General features: G+C 36.5%; 1 protein-coding gene across 1 annotated transcript in view; it reads left to right on the forward strand.

Moving 5' to 3' along the window:
• DNAH7 (dynein axonemal heavy chain 7) overlaps positions 1-15,536 on the forward strand; it is a 211,659-nt gene that overhangs the window by 156,912 nt on the left and 39,211 nt on the right. Inside the window, exons 50-54 of the mRNA XM_036253338.1 lie at positions 613-746; positions 1,459-1,794; positions 11,931-12,057; positions 13,278-13,472; positions 15,076-15,168. Coding sequence (XP_036109231.1) covers positions 613-746; positions 1,459-1,794; positions 11,931-12,057; positions 13,278-13,472; positions 15,076-15,168 — 885 coding nt within the window. The remainder of the gene's footprint in view (positions 1-612; positions 747-1,458; positions 1,795-11,930; positions 12,058-13,277; positions 13,473-15,075; positions 15,169-15,536) is intronic.

Raw genomic sequence — 15,536 nt, forward strand, 5'->3', positions numbered from 1 at the left:
GTAGGCAACAGAGGTCTGTTTGTCTGTAAGAGCCATTAGGTATGAAGCCGGTGTTAACAGACTGCATCTTGATAAACACCACTGAGATGTACACTCCCCAGTTCACAACAGTGGCCGGCCATCACATTGTAAATCCATGTTGTAATATGATTATTAAAGTGTAAATATATATACTTTACTCGTGACAAATAATGACTGATGTTTTCTCTCTCATCTTGCCATGTAAGATTTCCTTTTCTTTTTCCCACCTCCAAGATCCTTAAGATATAAATCAGTTGGTCCAGCCAATATGAGAGATAGATTGCAACCTGATTCTAATTTATTTTGAGATTGAAGAGTTGTTAGCAATTGGACCAGTTTGAAATAAAAATAAATTGATCACAAAAAACCCTTTAAAGTATTACAATTTATGACTATAAGAAGCTTTAGTGTGTTTTTAATCCAACAATCAAGCTTGCCGATATCTTTAGTTATAGTCTCTACAAATTCCACTTTTCACACAGACTACTGCCGTAAATAGAGTCTCTTTCAAGGTCAGAACTGGAAGCTTATAAGCAGCGTCTTTCTCAATAGAAATGGTGATTCAGTTGTTGTATATTCTTTCATTCGCAGGTAACATTGTTAAACTTCATGATAACGTCCGAGGGGATGCAAGATCAGCTGCTGGGCATCGTGGTGGCAAGGGAAAGGCCGGACCTTGAAGAAGAAAAACAAGCCTTGATACTGCAAGGAGCTGACAACAAAAGGTCTTAAACATTATAAAATCCGAAATTATTTTCACTTGTTCCAAGATCACTTAGAATAAATTAGAGTACATTTTAAAGATCTGTTTTGTTAGATTTAATAGGTGCATCGAATAGGAGGATTTAAGAACATATAAGGGTTAATGGTGCTTCTGTTCTGATTTGGAAAGTTGCATTAGTTTCATTTCTACATACAAGTTCTTAGGCACTGGGAGAACAAGAAGGCAGTGTGTTTTCAACCTGCCAACAAAGTTTTAGCGCAAAAGTTTTGGTATTTATTGTGTAACTGAGGTCACCTGTTTTCATTGGAGCGTAGTCTGAATGAATATGTTACATCCCACTTTCTGCTCATAATATCTGTATCTTAGGTAGAAAGGGTAAAGCTGGGTAAGTCATGAAACATTTCAGGAAATAAATGGAGTGATACATTCTGCTCTCTTGGGGCTGAGATACTTGATGGCAGAGTAGATTGGTTTACCATCTCTCTCTCTAGTTACCACATAAATGATCATTAGAAAGAGAAGTGGAGCAGAAAAACCTGTCTTGTTGACATTTTGCAAGATAAGAAATGATACGACATCACCGTTACGGGTATTTGTCACAAAGTGATGCATTTCTTTAGGTTACTAGCTCTTTGTTTCTTATAAAAGAATGTATACGTGAAGTGGTTTTAAATTATTTCTTTTTCTTCTGAGAAAATTGTGTTTTATTCCAGGCAGTTAAAAGAAATAGAAGACAAGATTTTAGAAGTTCTTTCATCTTCGGAAGGCAATATATTAGAAGATGAAACTGCTATTAAGATATTATCTTCCTCCAAGGCTTTGGCTAATGAGATTTCTCAAAAGCAGGAAGTAGCCGAAGAGACAGAGAAAAAGATTGATGCCACCCGCATGGGCTATCGCCCTATTGCGGTCCATTCCACCATCCTGTTTTTCTCTATTGCTGATTTAGCTAACATTGAGCCCATGTATCAATACTCGCTGACCTGGTTCATTAACCTTTTCATCCTGTCTATTGAAAATTCAGAGAAATCAGAAATTTTAAGCAAAAGGTATGTAAGAGAAATGCTTGTGAATACTAATACTAACTAACTGATGCATGAAAATTAAATAGTTAATTAGTGGCTTGCATTGTTGTTTCAGAATGTTGTGAGCATTACAGCCATGTGGCTAAAATGATTCATCATTGTACCAGAACTAAATCTGAGGGTTAGAAAAAAAAAAATGAGGGTTAGACATTGAACAGATGTGACCAAAGTCAGACTGCCAGGAAACTGTTTACAGAGGTATAGGATTATAATGTAATTCTAAAAAGAGGAAATATTTACTTTTTATCATTTGCAAACTGTGTTTCTGATTGGATGAATGAAAAGAATAGTTAAAACCTCTGAGATATATGACTCTTACCCTCTGTAAACTTGTTCCCAAAATTACTAATTGATATTTTGATATACACATATATAAATTTTGTCAAGTAACAGGGTTTAAAAGGAATCTCCTGTTGTGATCATTTGTATTATTTATATAAAATACCTAACTTTAGTGTTGGCTATTATAATCAGTAATGGAGTTATGATATTATTAGTACATCTGTGAGAGAATACAATTTCATTTTGTTATCATTGAGATAAATTATTGCTTGGTATTAAAACATGTTTTTAATAGTCTAACATGAAATTAGTTCTCGAATAAAGAAAATAACTCATTACAGCCTTTGCCCTTTATAATTGTGTTCATCGATAAGAAGCTAGATACCTCCGTTTCTTGGCTGTGCCCAAAGGAAACTCCATTTAATACTTATCACTTTCAGTTAAGAATTATTTTTTAGAAATCCACAATGCTAATCTCCTGAAATCTTAATTAAATTCCTTCATTTATCATGGTAGAATTTTGCCAAATTTTTAATGTTCTTAGACTGAGCATTTTTTTGGTCAGCATCGTTTATTATTTTATCAGCTTGAATATGAGACTGAAATGGTGCAAGACTGACACTTAGCAAACAGGTTTTCAGATGTGTGCCCAGAAAAAAGGAAACATAGGATGTTTAGTTTATTTCTCTCTTTCTTCCAGCATCTGAAAAGTTAAGATTAGTAAGGATTACTGAAATTCAGAAAATAAAATTCTAAGTGACCTTAGAGAAGTTCCCAGCCATTTGCATTATGGTAGTTAATTGACCAGTATGCCTGGTTTTAACCCTAAAATCTGAGTTCCTTGAGGATTTTTTTTTTTAATTCTCTCAGAATTGACCACAGTGTCAGTCATGTAGAGCTACACAATAAATGATGTTCAGCTTTTCACTGCAGTTCTTAATTTCTGCCTTGGTTACAATCATAACCACCACAATGTTATCGTCTTAACTAATTTTAAATCAAGGTCTTTGCTGAGGTCTAGAGAAAAAAAAATTCTTTACTGTCACTTAAAGACATATTTTGTGTACAAGATGTAAAAACTACAAGTTATTTTTTATTATCTGTTTTTATAACAAATTAGAACTCATCCACTGATGTGACATCTGTTCTTCATAACTGTGGTATAGCCCCTTACGATTTATACCCAAATTAAATCCTTTTAGCCAGATGGTAGATTTGGCTGAAATGTAGAAAAACAATGTACCTTTTTGCTTTTAGGTAAAATTCTTTAATTTAGAAACAACAAAAATCATATTTATGATTGCAGTTATGCTAAAATAATAATCTAGAACCAAAGAGTAAATAGAAAAAAATGTATTTGAAACCATATATTGAAGTATTTATTTATTTATTTATTTATCTTATTTAATTAATTAAATAATTAATTTTGTTACAGATGTTTCTCCTTTTCCCCCACTGATACTCCCTTCCCCCACCCTCCCTGCCCTGTCCCCAGCTTTGTTGTCCATGTCCATTGTTCATGCATACATGCATATAAGTTCTGTGGTTTATTTCTCCTCCCCACCCCCTCTTCTGGAGATTGTCAGTCTATACCCCACTTCCACGTCTCTGGGACTACCCCATTCCTCAGACTGTTATGTTCCTTATATTCCACAAATAAGTGAGGTCATGTGATATTTGTCTTTCTCTGCTTGGCTTGTTTCGCTTAGGATAATACTCTCCAGGTCACTCCATTTCATCTCAAAGAAAGAGATCTTTCTTTCTTACATCTGCATAGTACTCTATTGTGTATATGTACCACAGCTTCTTTATCCATTCGTCTACTAATGGACATTTGGGCTGTTTCCAGATCTTAGCTATGGTAAATAGAGCTGCTATGAACATGGGGGTACATATATTCTTCCTGATTGGTGTTTCAGGCTTCTTAGGGTATATTCCTAGAAGTGAGATCACTGGGTCAAATGGAAGTTCAATTTTTAATTTTTTGAGGAAACACCATACTGTTTTCCATAGTGGCTGCACCAGTTTGCATTCCCACCAGCAGTGTACTAGAGTCCCCTTTTCTCCACACCCTCGCCAACACTTGTTGTTTGATGATTTGTTGATGGTGGCCATTCTGACAGGTGTGAGGTGATACCCCATTGTTGTTTTAATTTGCATCTCCCTGATAATTAGTGATATTGAGTATTTCTTCATATGTCTCTTGGCCATTTGAATGTCCTGCTTGGAGAGGTGTCTATTCAGTTCCTCTGCCCATTTTTAAATTGGGTTCTTTGTCTTCCTTTTGTTGAGTTGTATGAGCACTCCATATATATTGGAAATAACCCCTTATCTGATGTGTCATTGGCAATGATGCTCTCCCATACAGTGAGTTGCCTTTCCATTTTGATGGTTGTTTCTTTTGCTGTGCAGAAGCTTTTGAATTTGATGTAGTCCCATGTGTTCATTTTCTCCTTTGTTTCTGTTGCCTTATGTGATATATCAGTGAAAATTCTGCTGCGTATGATGTCTGAAATTTTGTTGTCTACATTTTCTTCTAGGATTTTTATGGATTTATGAGTCACATTTAAGTCTTTTATCCATTTTGAGTTTATTCTTGTGTATGGTTTAAGTTGATGGTCTGGTTTCATTTTTTTGCTTGTAGCTGTTCAATTTTCCCAACACCATTTATTAAAGAGGCTGTCTTTACTCCACTGTATACTCTTGCCCCCTTTGTCAAATATTAATTGAGCATATTGTCTTGGGTCCATTTCTAGGTTTTCTATTCTGTTCCATTGATCTATCTGCAAGTTCTTGTGCCTGTACCAGGCTGCTTTGAATACAGTTGCTTTGTAGTATAACCTGAAATCTGGTAATGTGATCCCTCCTACTTTGATCTTCTTTTCAAAATTGGTGTGGCTATTCGGGGTCTTTTTTGGTTCCATATGAACTTTTGAAGTATTTGTTCTAGTTCTGTGAAATATGTTGTTGGTATTTGATGGGGATTGCATTGAATCTATAGATTGCTTTGGGTAGTATGGATATTTTAATGATGTTAATTCTTCCAGTCCATGAACAAGGTATGTGCTTCTACTTTATACATATATAGATATAGATATATAGATATATTCCTCTATTTCTTATTTCAATGACCTGTAGTTTTCTGAATAGATCCTTTATTTCTTTGGTTAAGTTTATTCCTAGTTATCTTAATTTTTTTGCCACGATGGTAAATTGGATTGTTTTTTTAGTTTCTCTTTCTGTGACTTTATCATTGGTGTATAAGAATACCATTGATTTCTTGACGTTAATTTTGTATCCTGATACTTTGCCAAATTTATTTATTAAGACCCCTGTTATGATTGTATTGCTGTTGATTTCTCCTTTGAAGTCATCCTGAAGATTTTTAGTATATGTTGGTGCTCCTATATTGGATGCATATATGTTTACTAAGGTTATATCTTCCTGTTGGATAGATCTTTTCAATATTATGTAGTGGCCTTCTTTGTCTCTAGTTATGTTCTTCATTTTGAAATCTATTTTATCAGATATGAGTATTGCCACCCCAGCGTTTTTTCCCTTTATGTTTGCTTGAAAGATTTTTTCCCATCCCTTCACTTTGAATCTATGTGAGTCTTTTGTTGTGAGGTGGGTTTCTTGAAACAACATATATGTGAGTCATGCTTTTTTATCCAGTCAGCTACTCTGTGTCTTTTTATTAGAGCATTCAAACCATTCACATTAAGGTAATAATTGATATGTACTTATTTATTGCCATTTTTGTTTAGTGTGGTTCTATTTTTCTTCCTATTTCTTCTACTAATCACAGCAGTCCTTTTAGCATATCTTGCAGTGCTGGATTTGTGTTAATATATTCCCTTAGTTTTATTTATTTATTTTTTTTGGTTTGGTCTGGAAAGTTTTTATTTGACCTATTTTGAATGATAGCCTTGCTGGATAAAGTAGTCTTGGATTCAGATCCTTGTTTTTCATTACCTTGATTACTTCATGCTACTCCCTTCTGGCCTGTAGTGTTTCTGTTGAGAAGTCAGCTGAGAGCCTTATGGGGTTTCCTTTATAGGTAACCTTTTGCCTATCTCTTGCTGCCTTAGGATTCTCTCTTTGTCTTTAAATTTTGGCATTTTAATTACTGTGTGTCCTGGTGTGGGCCTGTTTGGGTTCTTCTTACTTGGGGCTCTCTAGGCTTCTTGAACTTGAAAGCCTTCTTCCTTCACCAAGTTAGGAAAGTTTTCTGTCACTATTTCTTCAAATATATTCTCTAACCCTTGCCCATTTTCTTCCTCTTCTGGGACTCCTATGATGCGAATATTATTATGTTTACAGTTGACCCACAATTCTCTTAAGCTGTCATCCTGTTTTTTAATTGTTTTTTTCTTTTGGTTTTCTGATTGGTTGATTTTTTTCTACCCTGTCTTCTAATTCACCGATCCGGTCCTCAGCTTCCTCTACTCTGCGGGTTAGTCCTTCCAATGTGTTCTTTATTTCTACTATGTCATTCTTCATTGCCACTTGGTTGGTTTTTGATGTTTCTGTATCTTTACTCATGGTGCTGATGTCCTTACTCATGCTGTTGAGCTTCCTCAAGATCATGGCTCTGAACTCTACCTCTGATAATTTGCTTAGCTGCATTTCATTTATCTCATCTTCAATAGAGTTCTCTTGTTCTTTCGTTTGGGATTTGTTTCTTTGTTTCACCATTTATCTCAGTGGGTTTTGGAGCCTGCCAAATTTTCCCTGTTGGTGTTGGTGTTCTGCGTTTTGTGGCTCCCTCTACTGGGTTTGCATGAGCCTGGGCAGGTCCACATTAAACACCACTGTCAAGTTTTACTTTCCTGGGTAGATTTGATAGCCCAGGAAAGGTTCAGTTATCCTCTAGCTTTTTCCTGTTGGCTAGTAGTCTCAGTTACTCAGTGCCTTGTAATGTAGCCCTGGTGTTCTGCATAAGAGGATTTCCAGAGGGTGGGATAGATGCTGGTTGTTAATGAGCCCCAATTTGCATTTCTTTGCCTCACCTGGGAAAGGCTGAATCTCCAAGGGGGTGTAGGGGGCTGCTGCTTTTCCCCACAGCTCTGAGAAGGAGCACACCAGCCACCATCCTTTGTGGCAGCAACTCAGCAAAAACTCTGAGTGCCCTACAAATCCCGGGTATCCCCACAGAGTTCCAGCCTTGTCTGCCCTCCCTCTGCCATAGCCCCCAGGTGAGTGGCTGTGGCTATTTTAGCGCTCTGTCCTGGCTCTCTGCACTGTGGAGCGGGCTTGGTCTCTATTCCCCAAGGGCGCTGCTCACAGCTAAGGCTGCTGCTATCCATGGGCTCCCAGCCAGCCACCCTCTCGTGCCTCACAGATCCTACCAGTGTCCCTGGTTATATGGTCCTGTCCTGCTGCTTTTCTGTTGCTTTTTTTCTGAGGATATGTCTTTATTTTAGTTGTAATTCCTGTTTTGTCCTGGGAGATCATCTGTGTAGCTTCTATTCACTCTGCATCCATTTTCACATCCTCTAAGCCTATCTTGTGTGCAGCTGGGTCGCACAGGCCTCTCTGGTGTCCCCGCACCCTGCAGGTCCCACAGGTGGGCAGCTGGATCGCACCAGGCTCTCTAGGGCTCCTGCTTCCCACTTCTCTTGTGAGCTACTGGACTGCACAGGCCTCTGTGGAGCCCCAGGTCCTGCTGCTGGTGGCTGGGAAGTGCTGCTGCCCCGTGGGGCTCAACTCCTGTTCAGCTTTTGCTGTAGTTTTTGGGGATGGGTCTCAGCTGCTGGTCTGTGCGTCTGTTGCCTGGGGATGGATGCCTGCTCCCCAGCCTCTGGTGCTGAGGGTATATCTCGACTCTGATTGGGCTGTTACTATGGGGGATGGTGCTGGGCTCCCCACTGTCCATGGCTTCCATGACTAGCACCTTGGGAGCTCCACTACTGTGCACTGGTCTGTATTGACACAGAGTGTCCACTGGTCTGATGGTGCCAGGTGCGCTGGTGGGCTCAGGTGGCTAGGCCCTAGCCGCTCCCACTGCCTCCTCCCAGGGAAGACCCGGGATCTTCCAAAAGGGTGGGACCTCCCAGTGGTGCAGGGAGAAGCGCCCTGAAGGGCCACTCACCGGAACCTTCTGCTCCGCAGCTCTGCACTGCTCGGGTTTGGTCGTCCACCTTCACGTCCACTCACACTCACACACTAGCTCACTCTCACACACTCACCCTCCCTCCGGTCCTGCCCACAGCCTTCTTCTCCTATTGAAGTTTTTAATATATAGACAAACGTGCAGAGATCAGAAATATTTGCTCAATGGATTTTCATAAGTGAGCACACCTGTGTAACTAGCACCCAGATCAAGACATATTTGTGTCCCCGTCTGGTCATTCACCGTCCCCAAGGCAATCCCCATCCTGAGTTCCAACACCACAGATCAGTCTGGCCTGTTTCAGAACATTATCTAAATGGAATCGCACAGTACGTGCTGTTTTGTGCCTGGCATCTTGCGCCCACCTTTGTGTTTGTGAAACATATTGTCTCGTGTGGCACAGGGTTTATTCACTCTCATTGTTAAATGGCTCGCCATTGTGCCAGTATTCTGTTGGGGAAGTGTAAAACCAATCTCCCAGCCCAGATTTTCTCCTCAGAGTAGTAAAAAAGAGTTTTGTTAGTGAATAAGCATTAAGCCAGAATGTGATGAGCATCTTAGACGAGCTGTAGATCGTAGGCGATTGCAAAGATAGGAATCTCATCCTAACTCTACCTGCTAATGGAGGTGAGATGACCCCATGGGTGCTAGCAAACTGCCTTTATCCAGAGGAAAAACAGACATCTGGTATCTTTATGACAGGAGGTAGTTTTGCAACTTGGAGCCAGGCGCTGACCCTCCCACAGAAACTGGGGGATAGGGGTGCTGTCTCCTCTGATGCTTACATTTCAGAGAGATGGCTCTCAGATCTTTGAGAAAGACATTCCTGGGTCATAAAGATGACAAGTCTAAGTTCTTGAAAGAATTTATATGCATTTCAAGGAGAGGAGAAAGTACTTATAATATTAAGTTTTCAAAAGTAAATGCTGTAAGAAAACAGAAGGGAAGGAAATCTTTTTTCTTATTTTCAGTGGGGAGAATTAAATCTCTAATTTTTAAACTTTTTAATTTGTCCTTATACCATACCGTAAATTATTTATTCATATACTGTTGAGGACATTTGGTAGCTTCCCATTTGGAACTATTATACACCTTTGCCGCCTTCGACATTCTTGTACATGGCTCTTGTATATACACATTTATGGTAGGCATATATCCAAGCTTGGAATCGATGACCACAGGGCATCGTGCATTGCATTTTAGTAAACACTGCCAAACAGTTTCTAACTAGTACCCCCAGAGAGAATCTTTTAGCCAGTCTTGTTTAATTCCCCCTCCTTTTTTTTTTTTTAATGAAAATAAGGTTTTAAATTAAGAAGCTAGCTCCTATTCAGAAATTAAAGTTAGAATGAGTTGCTATAGCAATCATTTATCTGTCAACCATTGATAAACACCAGATAAGCTGTGGACTTCAGTTAGCTATTGTACCATAGCTATACCAAAAGTCATAGGAAGAATCTGACTATTAACACCAGACTAACAAATTATTTAATATTGTCTAAAATTATCTCTCATTTCCTTTTATTCAAAGATAAAAATGTATTTTATTTCTGTTTGTCTTCTGATAGTTATTATTCATATTGATTACTATTTAACTATGCAACCAAACATATGTTATGACTACTGTGGTATATACTATGAAATAGCCATACAGTTCAGATCATATGTTTTTATAAAAATTTTAATGTATCAAAATTTATCATAGCAAATTTATTAACTGTAGCAAAAAATACATAAGTCAGAAACAAAAATCTAACTAAGATATAACTTTGTTACAGGGACCAAACTGAAATCTTTCTTTCTCTCTTAGAAATACATATAAGTAAATACACACACACACACACACACACACACACACAAAGAGGCATGAGTGTTTTTCTTTTTTCTTTTTACAAGATCATTTTTTCCATGTTATTAAATATTCTTCTGAAACATAACTTTAGTAGCTGCACAATATACCATTTTATGACCGTACCATAATTTTCTTATTGTAAGACTTGTAAATAGTCTTCAGTTTTTTTATTATAAATAATGCTGCAATAAATGTAAACGTCCACATGATTATTTTCTTGGGCTAGAATCCCAAAATTAGGACAAACGAGTTCACTTCATTCTCCTGATACCAGTTCCTGTCCTAGAAGGTTACTCAACGTGCAGCTCCACTGGAGGAACAGGAACAATCTTACGTCATTGTGTGCGCATTTTCCCTTTGATCTTATTTAAGATCTTACTGTCTTGAAGTGCAGATATTTTTATTTATTATTTTTTTTAAAAGCCTGTGTTTATCCTGTATTAATTATACTGTTACAGGTGAGACAAATTAAGTGCCATGTGTGAAAAGACTATCCATTAGCATAAAACTGAGGACAGAAAGAGTGTGATTATTTTAAATTCTCAGATGAACCGCATGTCAGCAGCTGGTTTCTCTACCAAGCCCTTTTCTAGAGTTTTCAACTACAAATAAACCAGGTCAATTTGTTGTAATTTTCTTTATGGGAATGCTGGCAGGGATAAAATAGTCAAATAAATAGGCAGGTAAAATAAAAAATGGAGCTGGGGTGATCAATGCTTAGGTATCAGTCTGGAAACAGCCAAGATATGATTATACTGGTAGATTTTTTTCTAGAGACATTGATATGATTTCGCATGATCATAATCAAACTATGTTGATTCTTCCCTCAGATAAATTGATCTGCTTAGATAATTTGGACCATTTATTGATCTATGTCAATCATAAGCTCTCTATAAATTTTTTGTCAGATGTTTATTTCTATTATAATTATTATAACCTATGTAATAAAATATTTTTAAATTTTTTGTTTCAATGATAGTGTATTTCCCTTAGGAGGTAATTAAGTAAAAATGCTTAAAGTATTATATTCATGTTAAGAATTATAAACACAAAGTCACATATTAGCACTTACTACAATTGTTAGTTGCAAATATTGTGATTTGTGTTTTCTGTTTCTGTGAAAAATAAAAATGTAGTTTATCAAGTTTTATGATTTCTCCTGCTTTTATGGATTTATGAACAGAGTAGCACATTACTAAATTTAATATTAATTTAATAATGGAGCTATTAATTTTGGTCTGTTCATTTAAAATATAATATAGACTATTTGGAAGTATTTATGGAATAAAGAAGTCAAATTTAACCCCAAGAAGTGTTTTATTCAAGGTAGTCCACAGCCCAGCTGGTGTGGCTCAGTGGTTGAGCATTGACTCATGCACCAAGAGGTTGCCGGTTTGATTCCCAGTCAGGGGACATGCCCAGGTTGTGGGCCCGATCCCCAGTGGGAGGCATGCAGGAGGCGGCCAATCGATGTTCTCTCTCATTGATGTTTCTATGTTTCTCCCTCTCCCTTCCTCTCTCTCTAAAATCAATCAATAAAGAAAAATGTTTTAAATAAAAAATAAAAGTAGTTCAGAAACCTTTAAATGCATTAGCTTAATAAACCATGCATTGACTTTTTTCCAAAAGGAAGATTCTTTTTTAAATCACTCAACAATAAAATACAATTCAACTGCTTTCTCAAATCGGTGTACCCAGTTAATGAGGATCCTTAATTGTTTGAGAGGTAACTGACCTGAAAGCTCGTTGGGATAACATACATCTAAATCGTTTATAATAAGTTGCCTTATAGCATTTTCTTTAAAGTATAATGCATGGTTTTTTTTCACGCTTCTTTCTCTTGACTCATAGGCTGCAGATTCTCAAGGATCACTTTACTTATTCCCTCTACGTTAATGTCTGCCGATCACTCTTCGAAAAGGATAAGCTCCTCTTTTCCTTCTGTCTCACCGTAAATCTGCTGATACATGAGCGTGCGGTCAGTACTGTTTTAATTTGCAGGGGGTAAAGCCATAACATTAACACTGACTAGTTAATTTGTTAATTTGTATATTTGTATGGGGATATGTGTAAAAAGACTTGTAAATTAAACAATAATAATAATTATTATTATTAAGGCAAGACAACACAACTAGACTGAAATGCAGAGCTGAAAAATTAAGCACAGAGTTCATTATGTAACTGTTATTTAAACTTTTGTGTGTTTTAATTTAAAATGAATTCGTTTCTATTAGAATCATACAAATATGCATATAAATTTACTAAATATATTGATATATTTACATCAAGTACTAGTGTAAATGTTAATGCTTTTAAGAACTTGTACGAGTTAGTCAAACCTAGCCATGCTGAACACTACCCTCCATAAATGTTTACCATGTTTTAATCCATTCATTTAAAACACAAGAAGCACTTCAAGAATGGAAGACACGTGGTGTGTCAGGTCAGTATTTTGTACACCACATGTTTAAGATTTATTGATTTCTTATGCTGATGTATTGGTTGAATTCTAACGGGGTAAAGGATTCATTCTTGCATTTCTTGTAAAAGTTTCATCACAGTATTTGATTACGTTTTGTGGAAAACAACTGAAAACATGGCAGACTGGTGGCCGTCTTTCCATCATTTTTAGAGGTAACAGGTTCTCTAAGCAGTCATTTGGAAAAATATACTTTCAAATAGAATATATTCAGATTTTCATGTTAGATGAGTAATTCTGGAGGAAAATTATCATAATATAGCTTTTTAAAGTGGTACTATTTTGGGTCCTGGCCAGTTTGGCTTAATGGTAGAGCAGTGGCCCTCAGACCAATGACTCTCGGGTTCGATTCTGGTCAAGGGCACGTGCCTCAGTTGTGGTTCGGTCCCCAGCCCTGGTCCTGGTCGTGCGGGAGACAACCAGTCGTTGTTTCTCTCACTCTCTCTCTTCCACTCAATCTGAAGATAAATGGAAAAAAGTATCCTCTGTTGAGGATTTCATAAATAAATAAATAAAACAGTACTGTTTTGAAAAATGATTATGATCGCTACAATGGTTTCTTACTGATAAGTACTAAGCCCTACCAGCAGCTATAGAATTTCATAGGAGCCACACCTGAAACTTGGAGATCAACAGTCAATTCTTTTACAATGATTGCAAATACACTGTGTATATGATGAACTCATTTCTGACTCTTCATGCTACTTTGTTTTCAAAAGATTAATAAAGCTGAGTGGAGATTTCTGCTCACTGGTGGCATTGGACTTGATAATCCTTATACCAACCCTTGTACATGGCTTCCTCAAAAATCCTGGGATGAAATATGCCGGCTAGATGATTTGCATTCCTTTAAAACCATTCGAAAGGAGTTTGTGCACTTAAAGGACGGATGGAAAAAAGTATATGATAGTTTGGTATGTTTTCAACTCTGTTGCTTTCCAAAGTTTTTAAATGGATAAAATGTTAAATAATATATTCTCATATTTAAATACAAACAAGACTCATGTAAGCTTTTTATTTTTCATCTATTTTTATTTATTTATTTTTATGTTTTTTTTTTTAAGTTTTTTTTCAAGTAAGCTTTTAACACCTTGTCAGATGTTAAAAATCAAAGTGTAGATTCATATTATCCCCACCTTCTAAATCAGTGGTTCTGTTTGAACTTCTCTTCAAATTCCTTGAAATGTGTGGAGATGCAAAAAAGCTGCAGGGTCCTTAAAAATACTATTTTTGAATTTCTGTGTCAGGTTTTTATTTACTATCCACTGATATTTTGGCAATTATAATAGCAGATGAGCTGAATTTTTACAAAACAGCTATTACTTAGATTTTTTGAATGTAGGATGCAAGCTAATGAATATTTTCGTTATTGGAGGAGAGGGAAAAGCTAACATTTCTTAAATAGTTTCATAAGACTCTATCTTGCTAGTGGAAACTCTCCTAGTTAACAGATACCATGACACTCACAGTTTCCCTTCTGAAGTTCATAGAAATTGTTGCTTCCCTAATATTTTTAGCTCAAGTGCTAAAATTTTGCCAGTTCTCAGTTAACGTTTTTATATTCCTGTGTTTCTATTCACGTGACACTCTGCTTCCCTTGGGTTTAATTCACACGAGCTCTGTGTGGGGAAGCTGGGGAGAGGAGAGAAAGAGCCAGATATGTGGAAAACATTTTTTATTTGGGTACCTATTTGTTGTATTATACGTGATGGTAAGATTGTGTTTATGCATGAATTCAAAAATTTGGACAGGTCCCTTCTGGAGCTCTCCTTGTTAGTAATATAAACATTTCCTAGAGATAAATAGGTTTTTGTGAGTACTTCATCCTAATTTGAAGTAGAAATTTGTTCTCTCTACTGAAGCGTAGAGATTTCTGATCTGAGATACTGCATAGCCTTCCCTGAAGTTTCAAAGATACAAACGTCCCCCCTTTTTTTTTCAAGGTTACCCCTCCTGCGATCTTGATTCCTCTCTTTTTAATACTTGTAATAGCTCTCTCTCTCTTTTTTTTTTTTTTTGCTTCTTTACTATAGATATGATCAAATATCTCTTTATAAAAAAGATACCAAAAAATTGTTGAAAACAAGAAATAACACAATACATCTTGATACAATGCCCCTTTTTTTGGTAATAAATGTTTATTTTTATAAATAGATGATGAGAGTAATTGATAGGTTCTTTTACATGCCTTTGGAGAAATAATGGGGCTAAAACTTCATATACACATTTAATTTTTTCATAATAAGGATCATTTTGTTTGTTGATTACTATTCATATTGCGATTAACCTGCTTAGTTCATGTCCTGGGTTTGATTCCTTTATGGTGTTTTAAAGTTTCTTTATTTCATAATTTTGCCCCCACTTAATAAAACTTAGATCAGCATTCTTAATTTCACGTAGTCATTATGTTTTCTCTAAAAATTGGTTTATAAATCAAAATACTGTGGGGGTTTTATTTGTTTTTCTTTTAGAAATAAGTTCCAAAATAACATTGAATTATATCCACTGTAATTTTAGGAACCACATCATGAGTCTTTTCCTGACGTTTGGAAAGATAAAGTAAATGAGTTTCAAAGAATGCTTATCATTCGTTGCTTGAGGCCGGACAAGGTAAATGTGGGCTTTGAAGGCAGCTCAGCTATACCCGGTCCCCCTCTCTCCCCAGTCAGCCAATCACGGGTTCCCTCCAGTATCAGGGAGAGGGTGGGGGGGTAGCCTGGGGGAAGTGACCCTTCTTTTTAATACAGCCATTTGTCAAAACTTTTGTATATTAAAACTGCACTAAATTCAGATTTTTAAAATAGTTTTATTTATTTTATTAGTCTTTCTTTTAAAGTATGCTTCCCCAATTTCTCCCAATCTACTTCCTTTTCATGCTGTAATCTCATTTTTATTCTTACTATTACAATAAAATTAGTTAATGATTTTAATATCAAGCTAATATACCAGAATTTCTGGTTCTTCAAATGCTATTCTTA

Source organism: Molossus molossus, unplaced genomic scaffold (assembly GCF_014108415.1).
Source record: "Molossus molossus isolate mMolMol1 unplaced genomic scaffold, mMolMol1.p scaffold_m16_p_11, whole genome shotgun sequence".
Lineage (NCBI taxonomy): Eukaryota > Metazoa > Chordata > Mammalia > Chiroptera > Molossidae > Molossus > Molossus molossus.